This window comes from Microtus pennsylvanicus, chromosome 20 (genome assembly GCF_037038515.1).
Source record: "Microtus pennsylvanicus isolate mMicPen1 chromosome 20, mMicPen1.hap1, whole genome shotgun sequence".
Classification (NCBI taxonomy): domain Eukaryota; kingdom Metazoa; phylum Chordata; class Mammalia; order Rodentia; family Cricetidae; genus Microtus; species Microtus pennsylvanicus.
Window position 1 is genome coordinate 27,134,407 of NC_134598.1, and position 26,942 is coordinate 27,161,348.

At 38.1% G+C, this 26,942-nt stretch overlaps 1 protein-coding gene, 1 long non-coding RNA gene and 2 pseudogenes across 2 annotated transcripts in view; 1 reads left to right on the forward strand and 3 right to left on the reverse strand.

The window, feature by feature from the left end:
- The window catches only part of LOC142838584 (uncharacterized), a 188,160-nt gene extending 187,309 nt beyond the window's left edge, over window positions 1–851 (forward strand). Inside the window, exon 4 of the long non-coding RNA XR_012908600.1 lies at window positions 781–851. This is a non-coding gene — a long non-coding RNA (uncharacterized LOC142838584). The remainder of the gene's footprint in view (window positions 1–780) is intronic.
- Epyc (epiphycan) lies at window positions 1–25,155 on the reverse strand. The gene is made up of 6 exons (XM_075954083.1): window positions 24,983–25,155; window positions 12,833–13,007; window positions 6,564–6,722; window positions 6,232–6,434; window positions 4,293–4,388; window positions 1–250 (listed from the first exon to the last, which is right to left on the reverse strand). Exons 1-6 carry the CDS (start codon window positions 25,145–25,147, stop codon window positions 80–82), a joined length of 969 nt encoding a protein of 322 aa, XP_075810198.1. The 5' UTR covers window positions 25,148–25,155; the 3' UTR covers window positions 1–79.
- On the reverse strand, window positions 2,017–2,637 carry LOC142838581 (small ribosomal subunit protein eS8 pseudogene; annotated as a pseudogene).
- Window positions 10,053–11,931, reverse strand: LOC142839006 (E3 ubiquitin-protein ligase MGRN1 pseudogene; annotated as a pseudogene).
- Window positions 25,156–26,942: the final 1,787 nt, after the last annotated feature.

Here is a 26,942-nt window from a genome sequence, read left to right on the forward strand (position 1 = left end):
AGTTTGGTTTTGAAGAGATCGATGTGTCGCTTGGCTACAAAAAGCATCACAATTCAGACGTTTGCCTAACATTCTAACACTAGACAAAACTTCCAATGGGCAAACGAGGTAGACACATGTACGCTTGAGGAGTTTTGCTGAGATTGATAGGGTTTCCATCCAGTCGAATGTCCTCTAATGCCTTACGAACATAGGTTAAATTTTTAACATTGCAGAAAGTATCCTCATGCATTTCTAGAATGTTGTTATTCTAAAAAAAAAGACAAAAAAGTGAAAAGACAAAACTTTATAAACCTAAGGTATTGAGCAAAACTGTAGTACATTGTAATATGCAAAATGTATTAATTCTTGTGTTTGTTCTACTAGTCCAGACTATTCAATGTATGATTATTATACATGAAGCATTGTTTGCACCATAGGGATAAATTAATTAACTAAATAGACTTATTCTTACCAGTACAGAGCACATGAGAAATACAAGTATGTGAGGAAGATTATTGAAAGAAAGAAGTTATTCTTAAAATGATAAAAAAAATTGAAGACAATGTAGTGTAGCAGGAAGACACAGGCTTTGGGAGAGCCAAGGGAGGACTATCCAGGGAAGAGAAAGAAGCAAGCAAAAAGTCCCAAGCATCTTCATGGTGTGACTTCTGAACAATTCACTCAGGTCAACCTGGCTGCAGTAAAGTGAGACACTAGGCAAGCATATTTTGGGGAAATACACTTTTTCATTCTCCCCCTACTCCTGGACAGTGACCAACATACTTTCTGTTTTTATAGATTTCTCAGTTCTGAGAATTTATGCACGTGGCATTATGAAGTGCTATCTCCTGAAATAAATACATGTTTCCAAAAAATATTGAATACTAGAAGAAAGAGGAGCTGGCCTTTTCAAGTTGGTTTAAGAGGCAGCATTGAGGTTTGTTCACTTACTGTCATGTCTTTGAGTTGTAACTTTTTTTTTTATTTGGCGGAACTGTTGATGTATTTTTCAAGTAGCTAGAATGTTTTACACCCTAAACAGCAGAATGCAATTTCCTTGAAACCTAAAAAAGTTGTAGGCATGAATATTAGCTCATTTGAAGACTTTTTTATTGCCAGTGTGCAGAGCTACAGTTGATCTTATAATATTATGGAATAATATATTATGGATTATGGGTCTTATAATAATATGAAAAATACAGATATGAGTTGATCTCATGTATGTTACACTGCTGAACTCCTCTGCTATACCTAAAGCTTAGTAAGTTACTCATAATTTGTTACATACAAAACTTGCGGGTGAATCTAAGAAGTATGTGCACCTTAATAATCCAAGTTTCTGATCTGTGGTATTAGGACATTATCTAGATATTCTTCTTTGTTTAACCCCATACTGCAATTGTGACCACACAATGATTATCATGGTTTTGATAAGTGTAATCTATGTATTTAAGATATGTGACATTTTGAAAGAGAATATCTTTTGTGTGTGTATGTGATAGGGCACCCTGTAAAGTTGTACACTGAAGAGGCAAAGACAAGAAGCTCTCTGGCAAGTTTAAGGTCAGTTTGTTATATATAGACAATTCCAAGATAGCAAAGCTACATATTAAGACTCTGTGCCAAATATCAGATAGATATAGATAGATGATAGATAGCTGGATGGATGGATGGATAGGTAGGTAGATAGATAGATAGATAGATAGATAGATAGATAGATAGATAGATAGATGATAGATGTTAGATTAATGGATGACAGATGATAGTGACAGATCATAAATAATGAAAATAATTTTTAATGTAGTTTTCAGGATGATTATTGTTAATGAAAAAGAAGTATAATTGGAATTTGCATAATTATTTTACAGCTTGTCACATTGCTAAACTCATGAATTGTGGTAACGTTTAATGGATTCCTTGAGATTTTCTGTATACAAGATCTTGACATTTGAAAGCGAAGGAAGAAACTCTAATTCATTCTTTAAAAAATATAGAACCATAAACACCTTTATTAGATGAGCTATGAATGATGGTTTATTTTCCTTTCTAGGCTTTGATCTTCCTCATATAGAGCTTCAGCTCCTTGCCTTCTAACACAGCCATCTGTTTTGTCACATTGGCCTGGTCTTGAGGCAATACAGGTAAGAAGCTTGCCCTGCTGAAACTACTCCTCAATAAGACTGCTGATACTGTTGTTCTTTTTCCTTTCATCATATTTCTTTTGAATTTTCTTTGGTCATTTATTATTTAGTATTTCTTCCTCCTCAGGAGTCAGTTTGGCTCCCTTCTTGCGGTCCAGGTTCAGTGCATAGTGGGACTCATACCACTGTCGGTGCGGTGTGCTGTCAATAAGCACAATGCAGTTCTTCACCATGGTCTTGGTGTGGACCCGCTCGTTATTTTATGCATTATAGATGACATCAATGATCCTTGTTTTGCGAGTACAACACTCAGAACCCCAGGAAAAGTTTCCCACATCCAATTGTAGGACAGGGTACTTCCTATTGCCTCTAGCACTCGGACTGTGTGCATATGATGAGAACCAATCTTAGTATCGGCAGTAGGATGTCCCAGCTCATACTTCTCCTTGTGGTAGGGCTTTCTCTTACCCCTGGTCTTGTGGTGCTTGTGCCGGTTGTCCCAAGAGATGCCCATTGCTCAGCACTGGCTTGAAAACCTATTTCTTTTGCCATCTATGTGTTACTTTCTAGTTTAATTATTTTTCTGTTTTTCTTATTAGAACCTTCCAACATAATATTTAATAAGACATTAAGACCAAACATTCCCTATCTTTTTTCTGAGCTTATCAAGAAAGTGTTGAGTGTTTCTCTATTAAATATTAACTTCTGTGTGTTTGGAATACATATTCTTATTAGGTTGTGGAATTTCCTTAGTTTTTGTTTCTTCAGATACTTAATGATAAAGGGTTATTGAGTTTTCTCAAATGCATTCTTTGTGTCTATTTAAATAATCAGGAAGTTTTATTCTGTTATTATATCATATTTATATCTGATAATGGTTAAACTATTATTTTATTCTTGAAATAAATGCTACAGTGTAGTGGTATGTCATTTATTTTACACATAGATGATTTATGTGTAGATCATCTATATGCAATAAAAGTAGATTTATTGCATGCCATGTTGCATTATGTTCATAACATGCATTGATCTACAGTTTCCTCTTCTGCTGATTGCTTTGTTTAAGTCTAATTTTGTTATTAGGATGGAATTAACTTTAGGGTGATGAGTCAGGACATACTCTTCTTTTCCATTATTTGGGATTGTTAGTAAGAGATCATAAGATATTAAGGAAATGAGTATGGTCATAAAAATTCAAGAGATCATTATCCAGATCTCACATATTTACGGAAATACAATAAAAGTATAGAAATATAAACATTACTTGGAATAAGAAAAATGCAGAAGTAAACATTAACATAATGTACAGAGAAAATCACTAGAACCAGAGAGTACTTCTTGCAAAGTAAAATCCCTTATTTTAATGGTCTATAACTCAGCAAATAATGAATATTTTTCCTATTTGTTTATCCCACAAAAATTAGAAAATACCAGAGAAAGCAGATTATAGCTATAAATCAAGTTACTTTCATGTGGTTTGAAGCAAATCCCATTGTTTCAAAAACTAAGTGTTTTACTGAACACATTGTAATCATATGGATGACAATGAAACATATTTAGAAACTATTAGAACATGGCATTTTGAAAATGTGTTTTCACTTATCTCTCTAAAAATAGAATGCTGTTTAATAGGAGTAGAAACAGTGTAAACTTTCAAGTGTGTGTGCATGTTGGTTTAAAAAAAGAAGTTAAAGAAAAAAACTGAAGTTTCTTTAAATTAAAAATTGGAGAAGTGCCATTTTTAGTACATGTTGATGGCTTTGCACAGTACTTAATTCAATATGAAATCTGATATCTATGAGAAAATAAAATTGATATATTTTTATGAAGACTAGACATCAAAATATATTTTTGTCTTCCCTTTATGGCTTCTTATGTATTTTTTCAGTAAGTGAAGGTCTTGCTTTAAAGAAAAGCTTATTACCTAAATTTTATTTCTAAAATAACAAAATAATGACTAAAGGTACCAGCGTCTTAGTAGAATAGACAGTAATGTGAAGGTGTGAACACTTTGTTAGCTGACGGAATGAATGGGTGGAGAAGCAGAAGCAGAAGAATGTATGCTCATGTCAATATGTCATGACAGATAAATTTGTTACTCCTGGCTCCCTTCTGTTTGTGGTTGTGCTCCCTGGAGTTTTAAGGCTCACTTTATCATACAAAACCTACCTGAAGGTGAAGAGCCTGTAGACTTTCCGGAAGTGGCAGAGGGATGTGGTCCAAGCTGTTATCCGTGATATAGAGATGGTGGAGGTCATACATGTCCTGTAAACATTCATATGGAAAACTTACCTGAAGTTCCTTCTCTATGCAGTGATTAGTAAGCTAGCATGCCTCTGTCAGTATCCTCTAAATCATTAGGCAATTCAATGCAATTTTGGAAAATTTGACTGTAAGCATATTTCTTTTTCTTTTTTTAGAATATCGGGTTTTTTTATTGACAACCATTTACACGAATTTTAGTTGTTTTGAGAACAAGATAATTTTTTTTAAGATCTTCACCAACCCCGCAACAGACAAAGGTCTGAACTCCAAAATATATAAAGAACTCAAGAAACTAGACTTTAAAATACTAAATAACCCAATTAAAAAATGGGGCACTGAACTGAACAGAGAATTCTCAACAGAAGAAGTTCAAACGGCCAAAAGACACTTGAGGTCATGCTCAATTTCCTTAGCAAGCAGGGAAATGCAAATCAAAACAACTTTGAGAGCAGGGCGGTGGTGGCCCATGCCTTTAATCCCAGCACTTGGGAGGCAGAGACAGGCGGATCTCTGTGAGTTTGAGACCAGCCTGGTCTACAGAGCTACTTCCAGGACAGGCTCCAAAACCACAGAAAAACCCTGTCTCGAAAAACCAAAAAAAAAAAAAAAAAAGAAAAGAAAAAAAAAGAAAAAGAAAAGAAAACAACTTTGAGATACCATCTTACACCTGTCAGAATGGCTAAAATCAAAAACACCAATGTTAGCCTTTGCTGGAGAGGCTGTGGAGGAAGGGGTACACTCATCCATTGCTGGTGGGAATGCAAACTTGTGCAACCACGTTGGAAATCAGTGTGGCGGTTTCTCAGGAAATTCGGGATCAACCTACCCCTGGACCCAGCAATACCACTCTTGGGAATATACCCAAGAGATGCCCTATCATATGACAAAAGCATATTTCTTTAAGAAAATGAAATTATTTTCAGTCTCTTATAAAACACTTACGTTCAATATACTTTCATAGTTTACACAGGCAGTTCTTTTCTGTTTGAAATTAGTTCCTTAAGATTTATTTTTTGATGCATAGCAAGATCTTCCTTTATTTTATAGGTTTGGAGAAATGAACATTTCTTTTTAGCCAAAGACTAGTTGCTTAGTAAGGAAAATGGTAGGAAAGCAAGACAGAAAACATTTAGATAATAACTGATCTATGTTAAGGAAACAGCACAGTAAAACAGCGACTCATCTTATTTAGTGCCCTCTCATTTAAACCCCTGCCAGTCAGACTACTACGAGAGTCCCTAACCCCCTCAGCTACCATCGACAGAATAATTCACAGAGACTCTTAAGAACAAGCTCACACTACCCATCACCATCTCCCTGAGTATATGTTTCTTTTCAAAGACCAAGTAAACACTTGTGTAAGAAAGTCAGCTGATGATTGTTCTTGGATTGTGGCACTGTTCTAAGCAGGAACTCCAAATTCAAGCCTGTTTTCTTCACTTACAAAACAAGTTCCCTGTCTAGACTCCTTATGGCCTTCTGTACTCAGAGCCCTGCACTACCTGCTCCCTGCCCAATCACCTAACAACATCTCATCTGCCCCTGGGTGGAGTTCTAAGGAAACCCGAATTTTCTGGATTGAGCCTCTTCCAGGAGCTTTTTGCATGTGGCCAAGAACGATCCACTTCTAATTCAAGCCCCACTTTCCATTCTTGGTGCTTGACCAGTCTCAGAATGAACCAGAAGATATCTTATTTTCAAAGTTTCCCTAGATAATGCAGAGAAGTTTGTTTTAGAAGTTAGAGGCAACATTCCAGGAAATGCTTTCAGAGACATGAAAAGGCTAGTCCAGGACAGAGGGGGGAAGAGAAAGATGAAGGCTACATGTGAATGTAAAACTTACTTTAAATGCTTCTTGCTTAATCCCTTTCCTTCCTAGTCTATTGTTGCTGATATCGATAAATGTCAAAGTGGCCGGAAGTTCTGGAAGCTGCTTTATTTTATTGTCACGTAGGACAAGCTCTTGGAGATGGGGCAGCTTGCGGAATGCATCTTCATCAATCTCCGAAATTAAATTTGATGTCAGATCAATCCTTTTTAAGTCACCTAGTAGAAAAAAGAACGTCAGTAGCTAAACATGCTTGAATGTGGTTTACTCAAATAAAACACGAATAAACAGAAATCAATATAAATAAGACTGTAATTGGTATTAGTTCTGCACTAAAATATCCATACTTAGGCTTGCAAAGTCATTTTGGTTGATCTTCTTAATTCTGTTGAAGCGCGAATAGAAGTACGCAGTCTTCTTAGGGAGTGGAGGAATGGCATCAAGTTCATGGTCATCACAGTATACAGTGGTACTTATGCAAGTACACAGAAGGCAGGTTGGAAAGTCTGAAATGTATAAGGTGAATAATTATATTCACTAAAAGAATTCTAAGAATAATGTAGTTCTGGTTATTTAGCAATTAATATTAAAATATCAATCAGAACATCCTGATATAGTTCACATTTTCTCAAAGCAGTTTTAGCAAATGGTACATTAAAGTCAAATCTATAAGCTGAAGCATCTATACACTACTGGAAAACCTATTTAAGTGAATATATTATGGCTGTTAAATTAATACCTAGTATGAATTCTGTTTTTAAAACAAATATTAAGATTATATCTTTTATAAAGTTAAATCACCATGTATTCATTACATATATGACTCAATATTTAAATATTCCAATAACATTTGTTTCAAGAAAAGATAATACAGATGAATATTTGCTCATTCAATACATACACATTTCATACAAAGGATAGGATAGTGGGTAATGAAGCAATGATGAAAAACACATACAACTCTGCTTTATGATCTATTAGATAAAATGAATGCTAACGGCACACCTCTGCATTTTCAAATATGCTATGAATATAAATATGAGTCATTGGGCTTAGTTGAAAAATTATTAAAGGGAATCTCTGGCACAGCAAATGTTATCCTGTGATATACATAAAAAGAAGTGTTAGAATGGTGAAAAACATGTTTTAAAAGGTCCTTTCTCCAAGACTCAGAGACAGTCCTTGAGGCTAAACTCAGAGGAGGCCAACCACACCCCAGGTGAGAGCCCTTGTGTATTGTGACATAGGAGGTTTTCCCTTTCTTGTAGATGAACAGAGTTACTGTCCATTCTTACTTGTATCAGCTCACTCTGTCTGAGACAGTGGTCAGACCGAAAGAGGCCAAGTGGGATGAGAGGGTCTGAGTTGTGGATAAAAGAGATATATTATGCATAATACATTGTGGTTGCTTGGCTGTGGTAATGGTGACAGGGAAGACAAAGACAGGCAGGGGCAAGACAAAGGGAGGGAGGGAAGGAAGGAGGAGGGGAAAAAGAGAGAAAGAGAGAGAATCTTTTTTTTTTACTCTATACTTAGTATTTACCTAGAGATTGATAATCTTTAAAGGAGACAGAGAAACAATGATCAGAAAGAAAGTATGAAAATGAGGTATAGGGCCATATTGGTGAACACTAAATGGAGGAAGAGTTTGAAAGAAGAGGAAATTTGATTAACTTAGTTTGCTAGGTAAATAAGGATTAAAATGATACTTGAATTTGATATTGCAGAAATATTCAGACTTTGTAAAGGCTGTATAATGATGGTGATGGATAATGAATTAAAATCTTTTACAGATAAAATTGGAGAGAAGCATAACAAGACAATATTCTAGAGGTGTTTACTGAAAAGAAGGAGGGACAGGATGGTGATAACTAAGATGCATCTGTGCTTTAATAAAGCAATGTGTCTAGCTTCATTTCTGAGGCTGTGATGAAAGAAACCAACCAAAAAATAAAAAAAAATAAACTAAAGGATCATGGGTTTATGTCAGTTAGCAGTTCTAGGCTATAGCCCATCCCTGCAAGGAAGTGCTGCAGGCACTTGGAGTAGCTTATCACACCATGTCCACACCCAAGAGCAGAGAGAGATAAAACATGCAGGTTTGGCATTCAAGTAGCCTTCTCTACTCCTGTACAAAAGAGGTCCTGAACTAGACAACAGTGTCAGCCACTTGCATGCCGGATCTTCCAACTTTATTTAAGATCATCAAGACAATCTCCAGATACTCCCAAGGGCCTCCCTGATCTAGACAATCCCACATTGAGACTGCCGTTGCAGGTGATTCCAATTTCTTTCAAGTTGACAATTAAAATCAACCGTCACAGTAGGCAATAACAGCAGGAGGGATTAAAAGAATATACTCCAGGGAGGAGAGGTTGGATGCTAAAGGGAATGTAGTAGAAATTGGACTTTGTTGCCCAGATGAAAATAACTAACACCCTACACGTGGGAAGATATACAGTCCGTCAATTATATGAGGAATAAATAGTTGGAGGGGGTGATTGTCAATGTAGGCAGGGGGTGAAACTGCCGTGGCTGGAAAGTGCATTTGCTCTGTAAAGTCAGAGATGGTGTGGCGAACTTAAGGGGTAAAAGATAGATGTGAATGAGGGTAGTGAGGCAAATGGAGGAGAGGAAGTAGCTTCGGACGAGGAGAAAGACTCATGTGAACAAAGCAATTTATATTCTAGACTAGGAGAGGAAATGGGAGAAAGTTAAAAAAAACAACTTAAAATTGTTCAGTTGCCAGTTTGCCTCAGTTTACCTGGAGCTTTCCAGGAGTACTCATACTCATTCATACTAAGAGGAATATTTTGTCACTCTAGTTAAAGGGTCCTTTGATCATTTCTGATCAAGAACTAATAATGTATCGCTTAATATCTTTTTGTTTTCTTTAAATAAGTATATTAGACACAGTAAGAACTTCAGAATAGAAACAATTTAACCAAGAAAAAGAGAGTTGGTTAAGGGAAATCTGCAAAATATTTAATCTTTACTCTGTCCTCTAGTATTGACAGAGGTTTTTGTTCTGCCCGGTCCTGCAGCCGTTCAGTTACAAAGAAACATACAGAGGTTCTAGAGATCTACTCTCCCCGATTGTGAGGTGGAGAGAACTAACATTTTCCTAAAAGCAAGTTTGTTAGGGACTGCAGACCCTCAGACCATGAATTTTCTATGACCCTTTGCCTGACAGAGTAAACAACTTGTTTTCCTATACTTGCAGCTGCTCTGAGCATGAGGCCTCATGAGTTCCTGATGGCAGGGGAGTCGTTTCTGATGGGCTTGCAGCTGAAAAATCCTGAGAGCTAGGGCATGGCCATTAGTCAAAGAGCCCTAAATAAGCTGCCCTGGAACACAATAAAATTGGCATTCTTATTTCAAGGATGACCTCCTTCTTCCTCCTTCTCCCCCCCCTCTCTGTGTGTGTATGTGTGTGTGTGTGTGTTTCAATCTCCAGCCCCTTGCCTGACTCACGAACCATCCCATGGTGCAGGCACCACACAAGTTGACTTGAAGTCTAAAATCACTACCCTTTCTAATTATGTCTTTCCTAGTGACAAGAGTATTATTAACACCCCAGAGAGATTGTAAGAGGTAAAGGAAGGATACAGTGTGTTGTTGCTATGGTCTACAGACAGCAGATGCTTAGTTAGCACGTTATCCTTACTCTACTCAATATCATTATATTTTATGACTTTGAACTGTGCTGGTTTGATCTCAAAGGAAGAGTTTCATCAGTTTGCCCCATGTTGTGTTCTGGAAATGTATGCCACAGAAAAAATATTTCCACCCCGAGTCTTTGGTTATTTGATCATTTCCAACAGACCAAAGATGCATTATACAAGCTGCATTATACTCAGCAGAGGCCAGGGGGAGCTGGTGGTGCCAAGGCTGTGTGGCGTCTCCATGGAGGTGGACCATCCTGGTAGGTAAATGTCAGCAGGAGGGACTGGTTGGCTGCAACCATGGTGCTGGGGGCTGCCATCCTGCAGGACATCATCAATAGAGGGCACTCGGCTCCCTTGCTTTAGGGACGGCTCATCCACCTCCTCTGTTCCGAAACTCTCAGGGGAGCTGCTCTCCCGCAGCGCAAGTTCCACACCACTAGGTGGGAGAGGAGCATCCGAGTCCTCTGAAAGCTTCTCCTCATCCTCCTCGTGGATGGGGGATGATGGAGACCGCAGGGTGCTGTCCGGAGATTTACTCTGTGGCTTTCCCTTTTGTAGGCCGCTTTCTATGATTCGATCGAGTCCAGAGAGAGGACAGCTGGCTTGGGACAGACCATCCGAGATGCCTGAGTAGGTGATTTCCTCATAGAGGGGAGCTGATGGGATAGCCGGGGAGACAGCCCGTAGACCATTGAGTGCCTCAAGTAAGGAGATGGGCTCATAGCCAGGTGGGACACTGTCAGAATTTGTTTCCCTTTTAGGTTTCTTGCTGGCCAGGGAGGCAGGGTGCGACTTTGATTTTTTAAAGGGACAAGAGTGCTCATCATGGTCCACACTCTGGGCCAAGACAGGGCTGAAGGAGATGGGAGACAGGGCCCCTGGCTTCTTCCGAACAGCCCGGATCTGCAGGAGAGCTCGGAATGGCAGCCGGCAGATGGGGCAGTTGTTGGCCTGGTACCGCAGCATGTCAGCACAGGAAGTGCAAAGGCACAGGTGGCGGCAGGGCAGGATCAGCGTGTCCCGCAGGTCTGACAGGCACACCACACACTCACTGCTGTTGTCACTGTTCTCGTCATCGGAAGGCTTGGTCTCCTGGTTGTTCTTATTCTCGATGCCGTAGATCTCCTGCAACAGGTAGCTGACACGGTCCACAATTTGCTTCTGCTTTAACGGCTTCACAGAGAAGCTGCCATCCACGTGCTTCTCAAAGGCAGCCAAGAGCACATGAGCATGTCCAGCCACTTCCACAACATCTCCTTCGTCCACCACAGCCTGTATGACAACTGGAAACACACCCCGATCCAGGTCAAAGTTCAGCTCATCATCCTTCCACTCGGAGAAGTCAATCTTGAAAGAAGGCAGCGAGAACTGTTGGCTAACGCCCCTCTTGTAGTGAACGGTCTCAGACTGCAGAGAAGGGTTCTTACAGTTGTACACTGCCATGCCGTTCAAGAACTCCTCTACTGCCTGGCAATAAATGGTGATAGCCACGCGGGCATCGGCATCAAAGGTGAATTCCAGACTGTAGAGCACACGGGGCTTTTCACCGTCCTCTGTAGAGCTGTCTGCATCATCTTTGTACCTCACAAGTCGGAGGGAGTCTTTGCGGATATTCACCAGGCTCCTCAGGGTCTTTACTGGCTCATGGGGGGCAGGAGTGACATAGGGAAACTGGACTGGACGACTGCCCAGGAAGTTCAGATCCATGTTCTCTCCAAAGAGGTAGCCTTCAGGATGCGGGGTGTCAAATTTCTCGCCTCCCATGAAAAAGTGCGAAGCAAAGTAGTTTCCCGACTTCGGGGGATAGCGGTAGGCTGAGTTGGCCTGAATGTCGATGTCCTCCACGCCCGCGATGCGGCGACTCAGGATGGAGCCCATGGTGTGCGGTTCGGCTGGCCGGTCGGAGAGGAAGGGGTGACGGCTGCGGCGTCCTCACACCGACATGGCCCAGAGCAGGCCGCACAGAGGCGCGTCCACAGCCGCGGCAGCACCTCCCCACAACCCCCGCCCCCGGCCGCCCAGGCCTAGCCTGGCGCCCCGCCCCGTCCCGCAGCTCCAGGGACAACTCTGACAACAAAATACATTATAACTTCCCACTTCAAAATATATTGCAACATTCTAGAATTTTTATCTTTGGACTATGCACATTTCTTTTAGAGTGGAGCTGAAAACTGGCAAGTCATTTTAATTTCAGTTTTCTTTCTTCTTTGAAGGTGTCATGTATTTGTACCATGTATGTTGGTCATGTACACCCATCACTGTCTCTAAAATCCCTCAATGTCCTACATTGTATCTCCTTCCCAGCTTCATATTATCTTATTTATTTCTATTTCTATTTGGCCCACAGAACTCCATTCTGCCCATGTGCACATGGTTGCTAAGTTTATTCATTAAGGCACCAGGAACCCAGTTGTTCCCTAGCCAGTACAGTTAGCGTTTGGGAGCACTTCTCTCATCCATACGAGAACTCTTAACTATCTTGATCGGTGTAGGTACTATTTCTGTGAGTTTTCATGTGCAACAGCCATGTCATGTCCAGAGGGCAGCATTTCATAGTATCCCGCTCATCCTTTGGAAACTACATTCTTTGAGCCTCCTCTTCCAAGATGTTTTCAAAGACCCTGATTGTGGTGGGCATTCATCTTTGTCTAAGCACCTACAGTTGCTTCTATTAAGTACTTTGAACAATAATGTGCCTGTGTTACCACCTACACACTGGAATAAAAAGCTTCCCTGAAAAAGGTTGGAAACAACAACAATCATTATAAACAAATCTTTAGAAAGCTGATAGACAACATGGCTATTTAGCAATGAATAAGTAAGTTTCCCCTAGGGTCCATGACTTCATCAGGCTTGGGCAAGACAGACTACACTTGTTGAGTGGGATGAAGCCTACCATTTTGAGAGATGGCAAAATGCAGTTATAATTCAGTATCAACTTATCTGACCTTCATTGGTGTGTGGGCCCAGAAGTCCTGGGAATTCTGGCTCCTGTGGGGAAGATCCATCTATCAGCCGGGGAGTAGATTCTTCATCCTTGTCCTCATCCTGTGTGTCTTCTAGCTCTGGGCCTGGGGTGAGGAGTACTCTGCTCCCAGAAAGCCTCTCTGTCACTTTTTCAGTCTGGAAACAAGCAGAAATTTCACAGCAATCTCAATCACCCTCTAAGCTCGTGGTACAAATTTAATACATTTCCAATTGTGCCACAAGATGTCACCCGTGTCCTTACATTCAACACAGTGTGCCTCACCCACCAGCTGGAGGCAGCAAGTTTCTCAGAAACAGTGTTACTGCTTTCAATTAAGTTTGTTTCTCAACTCTTGGGAATTGGATTCAGTGCTGTATTTTTTGTTGCTATATTCTTTTAGCTTTACATGTTTCTTCATTCGATAGATTTAGAAGTATCTCACTTAATGTTTTCTAATGACACACATCTTTGGGAGAACACATTGTTGTTAGGAAAGATTCACTTTAACCTAGAAGTGTGCAGAACAAAACTCAAAACTCCCCTTCACTCTTGCGCCTAGTTCACTCCCCTCTCTTGCATAGCTGTTGAGATACTGACTAGTATTTTCTTCCTTTAGGTTTTTCATTTCTGAAATTCAAATCTTCTCCTCCTTACAATTATTGTGCAATACTTTTAATGGTCTTTTAGTAAAAATTACCCTTCCTACTGAGGCATAATCTATAGTGACATGAAAACTGTATAATTTATTTGTGAGATGCCATTTCTTACATACTTTTTCACATGGATACTAACTATAGCAACAATATTTGATAATGTTAAATTGATATTTTTGAGACATTTGGCAATGGGGCCAAAACGGCAATATGGTAAAAAATTATAGTTTTCAAACCCCCTTTTTTAATTTCACTATTTCTTCACCTTACATCTGTTCTGTTACAAGTTGTTTCTAAAAATATTTAGCTGCATTCTCATTTTCAGTATCTTTCCTTCAGGCTAGTGGTTATCCCTTTCTATTTCTTGATAAGTGTGGTCTTCTCAATGCCCTTGTGAGTGTCAGATGGGAATTTGCTTAAGGGATTTAGAGCATCCTGAGCCCACTTCTTGTTGTCTGCTATTATGATAATATCACAAGAAATCTTACATTCTTGATTGATCGCATCAGCAAGCACCCATCTGCATTTATTTTTGCTCATTAAAAAAGCAAAACCACCCAAATTACTTCTCAGTTATTTATTATCAAAATGGTGTAAAAACTACTTTCATTTTTAACACAGGAATATAAATTAGACTGGTTATTTATTGCTTGTTTTATATACGCATGTGATTTTTAAAACAAATTCAAGTATTTTTAATGTCTCTTTTGATAGATCTGAATACACTTCATTACTAATGAAAGAAGTATTTCTTAAGGAACAATTTCATAGGTTCTCTATTTTAGCCTTTTTTTTAATCCTAGATAAGGGTTCATTGTCTAATTCCATGCCCAGATCTATTAAGTAGTAAACACTGAATTAAGACTTTATCTTTGAATTCTAGGCTTCAGCATAATAAGCAACCTATAAGATTTTGGAGCCTATTCATCAAAAAAGATTCTTGTCCAAGATGCATTTAATTCATATCTACAGAAACTAAGCATTTCCTGCAAAGGATCAGCGAGTGTGTCGATGCCCATTTTCAAAGATTCAAAACACAAAGTCCAAGAGAAATGACTCGATAATGTTGGAGAGCCATCCAGGGAGAGTCAGGAAAGCCTGGCCAGAAATCCCCAGCTGAGAAGCTGGGGTGCATCTGCAGAGACTCACACGGTTTCCATCAATGTGGTCATAGTGAGGCAGCTTCAGAAGAATAGCTTTTCAGAGACTAAAAGTAGGCTCCAGGAAGAGCGGAAATTGAGACAGATGTTTCACAGAATGGAGGGGCTGCCTAGAGGGAGGAACACATGCCAGACACATTGCCTTGAATCTTTAACTTTGTAGGAAAATGTTTGCACATCTTTTTTTTCCCCTTCAGATAATTGTTTTTCCACTGATTTGATGTGAAGCTGTAAGGTCTCTTTTGTCATTCACTATAATGAGGCCAAGCAGCTTTGGGTGTTCATCAGAAATGATTTTGTTCATGTTTGCTTGCAAATAAAAGAACACCCTTTAAACCAAGGAAAGGGAATGCATTCTCATTTCAGCAAAACTGCAGAAGAATAACCCCATTACAGTGTGCCCGGAGAGTCCTCTGCAGGGTAGACACATTTATTCTGACTATTAAATAGAAGTTCTTTAAGCTCCCATCTTTTCCCCTCTTTTAACAATCTTCAAACTTCAATATGAAATTAGAAGCCATTCATTCTAAAAAGTGTGGCTAGGGAATTGAAAACACATGTTTGTCATAATGATAGCTTTTATATGCGTGCTTCAGAAACCTAAATATGGATATGCACACGACACCCCCACCCCAAATGTCCTTCATCTATAATTGGTATCACTCAAATGAAAGCACAATTGAATTTCTTATGTCAGTGTCCATTGATTATTTCAGATTTTTCACTATTTTCTTTTTCATTTATTTCTTGATTTTACTCTGATTTGCTTCCTGTAACTCTCTGTTTAACTTGGACATAATGCGTCTCTAAGCTTTACACGAGCATTCAAAAACATAATCATTGCACTTGAAGAAATTAACCTAGAACTAGGTAGCAAGACAAAATTTAGCTTATTTTACTTTATTCTTTTAAATTGGCTTTGCAGTCACTTGTGTGTCTCTGGTACCTTCTTGCTTATCTAACCGCAAACTTTCATATTTGTCATGGTGGACTATTTTTAGGAGTATATATATTCTATTTCTAGAAGAGAGTAGGTACCAAAGACAGCATCATGCTCTTGGGAGCACGTAATTATATTATTAGTAGTAAAACTGCTTGATTTATTTGGCTTAATTCCAGAGGGATAATATAAAAAATGAATGTCACGTTCTCCTAGGTTGTTTTCTTTGGCGGAGTCTCTTCAATACACACCCCATCTTTGAAGAAGCATTTATTTTCATTCCTTCAGTTTGTTATTGTCAAACAGCGCTCTTGTAGTCTTTAGTTTGGTTTGTTCCTTTCTCTTCCTCTCTCTCCTCTTCTCCCTGTCCCCCACTCCACACATCTGTCTCCCCCTTTCATCTCCTACCAACTCTCTTCCTCTCCACACCCCTTCCCACACATCTTTATTCCTCTCATGGGCTCCTTTCTAGTTCCCTGGACAATGTCCACAAGCATTCCCACATAAAAATACATGTATAAAAATGAGAAGCTCAGGGAGGACACAAGATATCTGCTAGAAGGTTCAGGGTTCCAGTGAGCATGGTGTACCAGAAACCAGAGGCCACGAACCAGATCAACAACTCACTGTAAGGAACATTTGCAAGTAAAGCCGAGTGAAAAAAAAAGGTGTAATGAATGACATTCTGAGTCTCCCAATGCCTCCAGGATAAGCAAAGAGGTGTTGGGATATGAAAGGAGGAGGAGTGAAGAGGGTATTTTTAAATTAATTTGTTTGTTTATTTGATTGATTTTTTGGCTCAGTTTTATTTATTTTTTAATTTTCTTTGGGGGGGACCCAAGGGTAAAGAGAAGATGGGAGGGGCGGTCTAGGAAAAAGTAGAATGATGTGAAATTCCCAAAGGATCAATAAAGAAACTGTGTTAGAAATTTGGAAACTAAACTCACAAATGAGAGAGAACCTGTGCTATTTTTCTCTGATCCTGGGTGGTCTCAATTAAGAAAATATATTCCAACTGTGTCCATTCCCCTATAAAGTTCACGGTCTCACTTTTCTTCCCATCTGAATAAGATTCCATTTCACATATGAGCCACATATTCCTTATCTGATGATCATGTCGTATACATCTAGGGTGATTCTGTTTCCTGGCTATTGTAAATGCTGCAGCATTTGATACAACTGTGGAAGTGTCAGTACAGTAGAATATACATTCCTTGCCACTCGAGAGTTCCTGAGCTTGGTCCTCTATAGTTCTCTCTTGAGAGATTTAGATGCTTGAACATTTATTTCAAAATGACTGCACCAGTTCACATTTCTACCAATACCTGATGGTAGATACTTCTCCCACATTCCTGACAGTAGTTCTTGTTTGTTTTCTTGATTGAACAGTCTCACTGCATACTGATGTGTGAAAGATAGCCTGTCAAAATAGCATTAAATTACATTTACCTAATAGGTAAGGGTGTCAAACATGTGTGATTTGTGTTAATGCTTTTGCGAGAAAAGTCAAATTCATTAATAAATTATTTTGACAAAATTGTATATTTAATCACTGAAGAATAAAATTTTCTTTATCTCATACCTTTCATAAAAAAATCAGTTTAAGCTGATCAAAGATATTAAGACCCGAAGTCTTACAAATAGAGAAAGTAGAGTAAAAACTTCAATGAAAATTACAATGTGAGAAAAGTTTAATGAATATTCGCTAGGTAGCAAATTAGCTTCAAGATACATTCAAAAAAAAGTTTGAATGGATGTATCCTGTTAGTGAACTAAAACTACTCCCAGAAGACATTAGTTATTAAATGAATAGACTACCCATACAAGACCACAGAGGTATCTATAGCAACACAGGCTATTACCATTGCCCTTGGTTTTCCCACCAAAACTACATAGTAAGAGGCAGTTAATGAAGAAAAAAGGCATTTTGGCTATCAGTCATAGAAAGAAGATCATTCTCAAGACAATTGAGAAACTTGCTTCTGTCTGTCTAGTTTTTATAGCACAAAAAGGTTGTGGAGGGAGAAAAGAGCTCAGTTGTTTTAACTAGTCCTCAAACCACCATGCCACAGGACACACCAATGTGCCAGGAAACAAATGTGCTCCCTGATGCAATAGTAACACACATGTTAAGGGGTAACTAAGTGCATTCTTGTGGAAGAATGCTCCGCAAGAAGAAATTTCTTGATTGGTATTGTAGGCTGTATAAAAACATTTTTCCTAGGAGATTAGAGATCTTAGGATAGAACTTGGTACTTTTGTTTACCTAAATGCTCATACTATCAAATCACCTTTTAAATATATATGCTTATACTAATAGGCCTGGGATTCTCCCATAGTTGGTCAGAGAAGCTTCACTTAATGCAGGCAGAAGTCAATGGGAAGATGGGTAACTGGTCAAAGTGAGGAGAATAGACACCGAGTTCTTGGTCCTGTTGGGACATGTTCCTCCCTGTCCTCAATTAAGGCCCAGGAAACATGTAGAAGGGGGGAAATGGAAGATCTGGATAGTGGGAAAGAGTGTGTGATGAGCTGTCTTCAGGACATGATATAGCTATCACCCTTCTAAACTCACAGAAGATGAGTTCTCCAGAACAGGTGAGTGTGATCTACACCTTCCTAGGAAGCCATTAGCAGTTGCTAGCTGCTTGCAGAGGGGAAATCATTTTTTGAGGGTGTGACCACAAGTATGTGTATCACTGATTAGATATAGTGTATTATCCAAATTAAAACTAAGACATCAATTTGGAAAGAAGATGCATTTGAGGGAAGAATAGAGATGGAACGTAAGGGGGAAAATGAGGGATAGATATGATCATTTTATATTCATCTTACAAAAGGAAAAAATATGTATACAAATGTACATGCAGCAGAAGTCTTCAGAATAAAGCAGTAAAAGCACCTCAACATGGAACCTGACTCTCACTGACCAACACACTGATTGCAATATTGTGATTGTGGTTTCAACATTGGAAGATCTTAAAGCTATAGAAGTAATTCAGGTCCAGCTGAAGGGCTCAGTTGGTAAAGCACTTACTATAGATATGTGGGATATTAGCTTGAATTCCAAGAACTCACATGAAAACTAGACACTGGGAGCATCCGTAATCTTGGGAGAGAGATGCTCATGAGTCAGCTAAGTTCCTATCTGCAGTAGAAAAGGGAAAAAGAGACCTTGTCATTACTAAAGCAGAAGGTGAGGATTGATAGTCAAGTTAGTCCTCTGAATTCCACATGTGTGCACCCATGTTTACACACACACACATCACTTGATTGATTCAAATATTTGATCAAAGATTGACCAGAGAAGCATTTTCTCATGCAGAACAGGAGCTGCAGCAGACAGAAAGGGTATTTCAATGCTATGTAGTTGAGAATCTGAAGGAGAGAGGTTGGTTTCCACAATTCAGCAAAAGTTTCAGGGAATATCTATAGCAGCTTCCATTGAAGAATATGCTGAGTTGGGTTCTTCAACTAAAACTGAAAGAAAGGTGAGCCATTGGCAGATTGTCCAGAAATCACCCTGCTGAAACTTCGTGGATGCAAGAGGAGACCAGGCATGTGGTGTCTAGCCAAGATAGCCCTAATAGAAAAATCCTTGATTTCACCCAAAAGTCTAGGGTGACAGAACACACCATTGCCATATCAACCATCACAAATACCAGGTTTGTATGGACAAATGGGAATGCCACTTCAGTGAATAAGCAGAGCACAAAATGGACTTCAGAGAAGTGCTGGTACTTGAAATTGCCAGTGTACTACCAAGTGGGGAGAGGAGGGAATTTGCTTTGGCTGGAATATGAGCATCTCCAAAGTTCATCAAAATGACCTTGAGTGAAGGTTACTAGAAACTTGACAGTAGTTTGTAAGTCTTTGACGTAGACAGGTCCTTCATATCTATATTTCTATGAGTGTCTTTGTGTAGATATTTTCATGTGAATGCAGTGCTCTTGAAAACCAGAGGCATCAGAGCTCTCTGGAGTTGGAATTAAACGTGGTTGCAAGCTTCCAGAAGTTAGTCCTGGGAACTCAAGTCTAAGCACTACTGGAAGAACAGTATATACTCTTCACTGCAGAGCTGTCTTTCATTACATTTATTTATGTAAGTGACCTAAGACACTGATAAGAAAAGGAGGTAGAATAATATGCAAGCAAAATACTTTCACATCATACTAGCTAACAAATTCTTGATTATGAAAAATTCAAGGACAATATATTAGCATATATATATTAGGAGTATAATCATATAAATTTACATTGCAATATATAATACACATTGTTTTGTTGTCTCTGGTGCAGTTAACTTGCATATTTATAAGACTACTAGTCTAAAATTCTTGAGGAACAGAAAGAAGTGCTCTGATCACTTCCCATACAAATACTAATCTAAGCACTCATTATTAACCTAGGTCCATTCTTTCCATGAAGAATTCTACATCTCCAGAATATAAACTGCAGCATCTTTTCTTTGAATGAGCCAATTATAAACTACCTGCAATTATTAGATGTTTTCTATGCCCCAGGGTCTCCATTCAACAGTTCATGTGTTTATCTTACCCAATCTTCAAAAGATATCCAAGGAATCTGAGACTGGGAGGAACTTAAAGACTTACTTAAGGTCATGGAATTGGTATGAGGCATGAGTATATTATTTCTAGGCAATCCAATTATTGTACATAGTGACAGACTTCATTCTGATATAGAAATGGGTTTATAATAGAAAGGATGCATGCTCAGTCTACAATCCCAGGGAAAACCAGATTCAGAAGAAGACCCACTAAACTCTGTTCTTAATTAGTTTGCAATAACACTGTGCTGCCAACTTCCTAAGCAACAATATTGCTCTTCAGCCGATCTTATTTACCTTTTAAATTCATCTTCTATTCATTCTTAGAAAAAAAAAGTTTTAGGACATGCATGCCATTTGGGGATCTATTCAAACACAAACAAAGATTCTATTGATGAAAATAGATCTCTGCATTTACCTGTCTCCCCAAATACATGTCATAGTTGAGCCAATAAATCCTGGCACTATGCAATAACTGTGATGTCAGCAATTGGATTCCAGGGTGTTAAAAGGCTCGGAGCTACTCAGCCTGTGTTGCTAATGATGCATTCTGATGAATTTGACACACTGGCACACAGCTATGTTTGGCACTGTGGAATTCTGCTTTAAACCTGAGCCTGGTGCTCAGATTTATTGAAGTTTTCTGTATTAATTATTTAAACGTCGGGATCCTGAACACCTGACAGTAAATACTGTGCTTCCCTCCATGGACCTTGAAACTGGATCAGGGAGAACTGTGCTTGGCAGTAAACACCCTCTCCTCACATTTCCAAGTTCTGCTTTTAGGTCAGAAGGACCTATTTTGCCTGTGTCGAGCCTTTAACAACATTGACAGCTGAGACTCATATTGCTATACTGTGCCAATTATAATCATTTCAAAGCTGCTGTTTTTCTAATGGCTTAATTTCATAGAAAATAAAGCTCTATTTGGATGTGGTTAAAAGAATTCAAGATTAGAGATCTAGCAGAAAAATTGCAGAGACTGTTAGTGCCAAAGTCTTCTTGCTTTGACATTAAAAGAATCTAGCTTAAATTTCACTCTGAAATTTATTGGGCAAGTAACCTAGAGCAAAATTTGAATTCTCAGTTGCTATTATTAAATGGACGTCATAATATCTTATTTTTAGGAGTAGTCAGAATTAATTTATTAGTATGACCTCATTAAAATGTAAGACAAACTAAAGTGAGTGATTGACAAAGATTATTAATATATCTTCCCAGTTGGAAACTATGATTGTATATTTCTTGGTGTTCCAGTTTTATAGTTTTGAAACAGCTGAAAATAAGAATCATATTGTTTAGAATGCTGAACTAAAGAAAATGAGTCGATTAGTCTATTTAAATCTCATCAGTAAAATTCTCCCCTCCTGATTTAACTAGAGACTCCTCAGTAAATAGGGAGGTTCTCTTTTATTCTTCATCAAACCTAGAACAGAATGTTTAACTATGGTTGATGAGTTAGAATCTTTCGATTAATAGAAATTCATTTCATATGTGATTCTCATGTTTAAAACTTTAACATGCACTATATAATTGGTCCAAATGAGGCAGTAGTATTAAAACGTAAAGATTAATCATGGCTTATATTTTATTACTTAAGGAATAAATAATAATGATACTGAAGGGAGCAGGCAAAAGGCACCTTGGCCTGAGTATTGCTGTTTTGTCTTCAGACTCTATTTTACCTGTAGAGGAAGTAAAGTTCGGGTTCCCAAGGCCTGGGGAAGCTGAGAACTATCCAATGGCTGACCAACCTCCTCCCTAAACCACAGAAATGGTCATTATTCATCTTTAGTTTGCTCACCATGGCTTTTCCTAACAACAGAAGGAACAAATCAATCTGATTAATTGCACTGAAAGGCTTGCATTGTATGTTGATTGATAATGATAGAACATTCAAGGGAGCCCCTACTCTCTAAATCCTGATGGATGAAAATTGTAACTATAATTTGGCAACAAACATTTGTGATTTTTATGCTTATAAACTCCACTTTTGCCCCTCTTTGAGGCTGTCAGGGGGATAAAGGTTCCAGAATCCTTGTCCTGCAGCCCGGATCCATCAGTTTCCTGCTATTTGGTGAATTATTAAAATCTTTAGAACCCATTAATGCTGTCTCTCTTTTTCCTTGTGACATCAAACAGTCTACTAATTTATGACCTTTTCAGAAAACAAAAAGAATATATTTAATATGAACTAAATCCCTATACAGAGAATGCAATCACTAATGGTAAGAGGGAGAAATTCATATTTCCCAGGCATGCCTTAAGCCATTCTTTTGTAGAAAAATCAGGTTGCAGACAGAGCTATCTAAAAGCTTACTTCCAGTTCATGTTAAGGATAACATAAATGAATGTTTTTCTTGCCCTTGTATGGATGTTGGAGCATTTTTAATTCAGTCCTGAGAGGAGTTTCCATCAGGGCCAATGCCAGCAATGATGGCATACCAGAAACCAGAGGCCTTGAACCAGACCAATGACTCAATGCAATGAACATTTTGTTTTGTGGGTGGAACTGATTGGACAAAAGGGGTGTACTGCATGGTGACACACCACAGCTCCCGCAGCCACTGGGATGAGGTGTTGGAAAGATGGAGGAAGGAGCTAGGTGGGTTTCTTGTACGTTATTGTTATTTTTTAATTAATTTGTGAGGGGCATACTGAAGGAGTGCGGGGCAGATATGCAGGGATTGGAAGGTCAATGGGATTGTGGTCTATGATGTGACATTTCCAACCAACCAATAAAGAACTATGTTTAAAATAAAAAAGACAGATATCTAGTTAAAAGAATAATGTGGTAAAGTGTAGGAAGAGAGGAAAGGAATATATAATCTAATGGAAGTTACTTTCTGTTGTGAGTAGTATTGTATGTATATGCAGCCTTGTCATGAACTCTTAGGCAAGTTATTTAAAAGTCTTGTCTTCATAATAACATCTGTTCGATGGAAATAGTAACAGATCTTCAAAAAGTTGTTCAAGGAATCAAGTGAGCATGAGCTATGCCTTAAAACAAAATTCTGTCATGAAGAAGGGATATTAGCAGGAGGCAAGAGCTGAGACAGGTATCACATGGAGGAACATAGGAGTACGTTCATTTAGAGCAGTGGTCCTCAACCTCCCTGATGCTGTGATCTTTAATACAGTTCCTCAGGCTGTGGTGCCCCAGCTATGAAATTATTTTGCTTCTCCTTCATATCTATAATTTTACTAATGTTATGAATCACGATACAAATATTTGACATGCGGGATATTTGATATGTGACCCTCAAAGAGATTGAGACCTACAGGTTGAGAAACACTGGTTTAGAACATGCAAACTCTGAGAGAAGGCTGTATACCAAATCTTTTTAATACAGACACACACTCAAATTGCTCTATCACAGGAGGAATTCCATTTATTTCCACGAATATCCGGGACAGTTGGGGCAATGTGCAGGATTCTAACAGAGATGAGTGGGCTTTCATTTTATGCAAATGATGGTATTTCCTTCACAACCGTCCCTGGAAAGGACTCAGAATTAATCAGTATTTCGTAAACTGTTCATTGAGTTCTTCTGAAGGAAAAGAAAAAAACCCTTAGCCCACTCCTTAACCATGCTTAAACAGAATTCTTTGGTGATAACCATTAAATGTTTAATCCCTGAATAATTTTCCCTTTTAAATGTGTATTAAATAAAATAAGCCTGAACTAAAGTATTTGTCTTGACAGATAACTACTAAGAGACTTTGTTAAAAACAGAAGAAAATAAGATAAAATAAGAAGAAAGAGGCTGAGAGTGAAGGAGAAAAGTGGGGAAATTATTTTGTTAAGAAATTGGATTCTTATTTCATAAAGCAACATGAATGGTATCGATTTTGACATCGTATATTTCATACAAGTTAAATATATCATCTTGTCTAGATATTTTGTAGTCAAGGCCATAAAAATGGTAATTCTAAGCTTTACACTTGAAAGAGGGTACAGAATTTGCAATGATCATTTAAAGAAAAATCTGATTTTCCCCTTATTTATTAATATCTCACTTTTGCCAATGTTGTATATAAATCATGCTTCAAGGTCTGCTTGCTTCTGACTCATGAGAATTAGCTTGTATCCTTTAGTTATGTGCAAGTGTAAGAAGACCAGCATTTAATTAGAAACATGTCATATCAAATTTATGTAATGGGCTGTAACCTTGCCAATGCCTCCTTTACTGCTAGGGAGAAAAACCAACCATTCAAAAATGCACATTCCTTCTGGTACACAGCACAATTTTAAATCAGTGTGCTCCCTCTGCCTGCTTTCCTTTTTCTTCTTGTCTGTTCTAATCTCACATGTTTTTCTTTATGTTTTCTCAGCATTGCATAGTGAATGTTTTAACTCTTCCTTGCTTTTTAAAAATGTACATGTTGTGACTTAAAAGAAGATATTGTTGCCTTTTTCAGGCTAGTGAGATGTGTTAATGGATAAAGGCATTTGAGGTTGGTCTCCTGAATCCAAATGGTGGAAGTAGACAGCCAACTTCTTCAAAATTTTTCTTTCATTTCCATGTGTGTCCTGGTGTACAAACATGTGCACAAGAACATGTGTGTGTGAGCGCGCGCACACACACAATAAAATGCTATTGTTTTTGTTTTTCCTATTGGGAACCAAAAGACTGTCTCAGCATTCACATTTAAAAAAAGCTGCATATGCTGTAGCCAAATGTTTATAGGAAATTGAGATCCAACCTTTGCTTCTATGTAAGCAAAATTATTTGCAAAAAAGAAATAAGTTCTTATCAGTCACCATTCAGTTCTTTTAAAAGCCTCAAGAGTGGGAGGAAGACATTACCTGTACTTGGTTGATAGGTATCTGTTCATAGTTATAAAAGGGTTCCACATCTTCCAAAATGGCATCGTAGACTTCTGAGTCATAGTGAAAGAGCTCTGTAGTCGGGGCAGTCAATGCAGCATCAAAGATGACAAGTACCAGGACACTTCTTGCTAGCATTTTCATCTTCCAAGCTTTCCAAACCATAGAATATAAAATTGTGCAAATATATAGTTGATAATAACTCATCATTATTTTTTCTAACATTTTTAACAGGTATAAAGGGATTAAAAATTGCTTTTTATTCCTTAAAATTTTTGTTTAAATTATGGATAACTGAGATTTAGACTAAACAAGCAACAAGGCTACACATGCAAGAGGCAGTATTTGCATGATTGAGAGGTATTTGCACACGCATAGTAAGGGTGCAATCTTTTGCTCTGCAGTTGTTAGGAAACATAATTTGTTTTCTTTTATAGCATAAGGGTTTGCAGCAGTTCTGACACAGCCTTAGCCTTAGCATCTCACAGTTTTAGTTTTGCTTAGTTGAAGAACAAAAATCTCATGCTTAATTTTAAGTGTTTACATTGGCAATATCAAGAATATTAGTTAATAGTCAATTGTTCACCGTGCAAAATAGTATAGTCTCTTATTTAATGTGTAATATGAAAATATTTTATATGTTGGACTTCTTTTTTGAGTTTAAGGGCAGGATCTGATCTGTGGTTTTAATGCCTCTGAACACACAGGGAAGGGATATATTACTTTTCTACTTAAAGGTAGCTTTGGTTACTTGAAACAAACCTTTCTGAAGCTGATGAAAACAGAGGGACTGGGGATTCCCTGACAATCAGAACAGGACAAAGGGTTCTTTTCGATCCTCTCATCTGCTTAATTCAAATACTTCTGTTTTTCCACACTTGATGAACTTGGCTCTATCTCAGTTCACTTTGGAAATGGCTTTGTAGGCTGTGGATTTAGAATTGTTAGAAGAAGTGACCAGTGCTCTGGTTTAGTAGGGCAGCATGGTTCACCAATGCTCTACAATTCATGTTCCCACAGTCATCGGAACTGAAGCTGAAAATTAAGTCCCCTTGTATATTTCTAGCAAATTCCAGCATTTAAAAAAAACATGCACTTTTTAATCCTGTGTCTCATTTCTTATTCTCTCTGTAATCACAAATGTCTGCATATAAGGGTTTGTTAGCATTTGGCTTTCCTAGTAAAGTCACCACGACAAGGACAAGCAGCTTGTGTGAAATAAAATTTATGAGCGTGTCAATGCGCATTTTGTTGCAAATATTTATCTTCCTTCAAGTAGTTATAAGTGTATTTAAAGTTATAAGTGTATTTAATGCAGTTGTTAGTTAATTTTTTTCAGTTTGCTGTTCATATTAAAATGGTCTAAAACTATAAGCTTACTTTAAATTTTAAATATTTATCTCAAAAGACATGCTAAAATGAAAGTGCCATATAGTTATTAGTACATTTTAACCACTTGAAACATCACTACTCCCACCTCTACATAATATTTCAGTCAATATCAATCAATATTGTCTATCTCTACTGCCAAAGGCTGTGACCAGTGCCAGAACTATTGATTTAAAGCATATATTGGAAACCACTATAATTCTATTCACATCTGTAATAACTATTAAGATTAACTATTTTGCCCAGTTATTAATTCCTAAGCTAATCCACAAGTTTGGATTTTCCAAGCAAAATATGAGTGTACAGTCATCAGTAAAATGAAGGCAAACCCACTGGATTAAAGACCAGCAGCAGATCTTAAAGAAAGTTGAATTACTTTTTTACAGGTTGTTATACTAGGGAGAAAAAGAAGAAAACAAGTGTAAAATCTTACCTTTGGCTCCGAGTTGATGAAGTAGCACGAAATGGCTGTGGATGCAGAGCTCTTGGTATTTGCCCCTGACCAATGGATATGAATTCTGGTCTGTGGGAGGTGGAATTTATAACACTC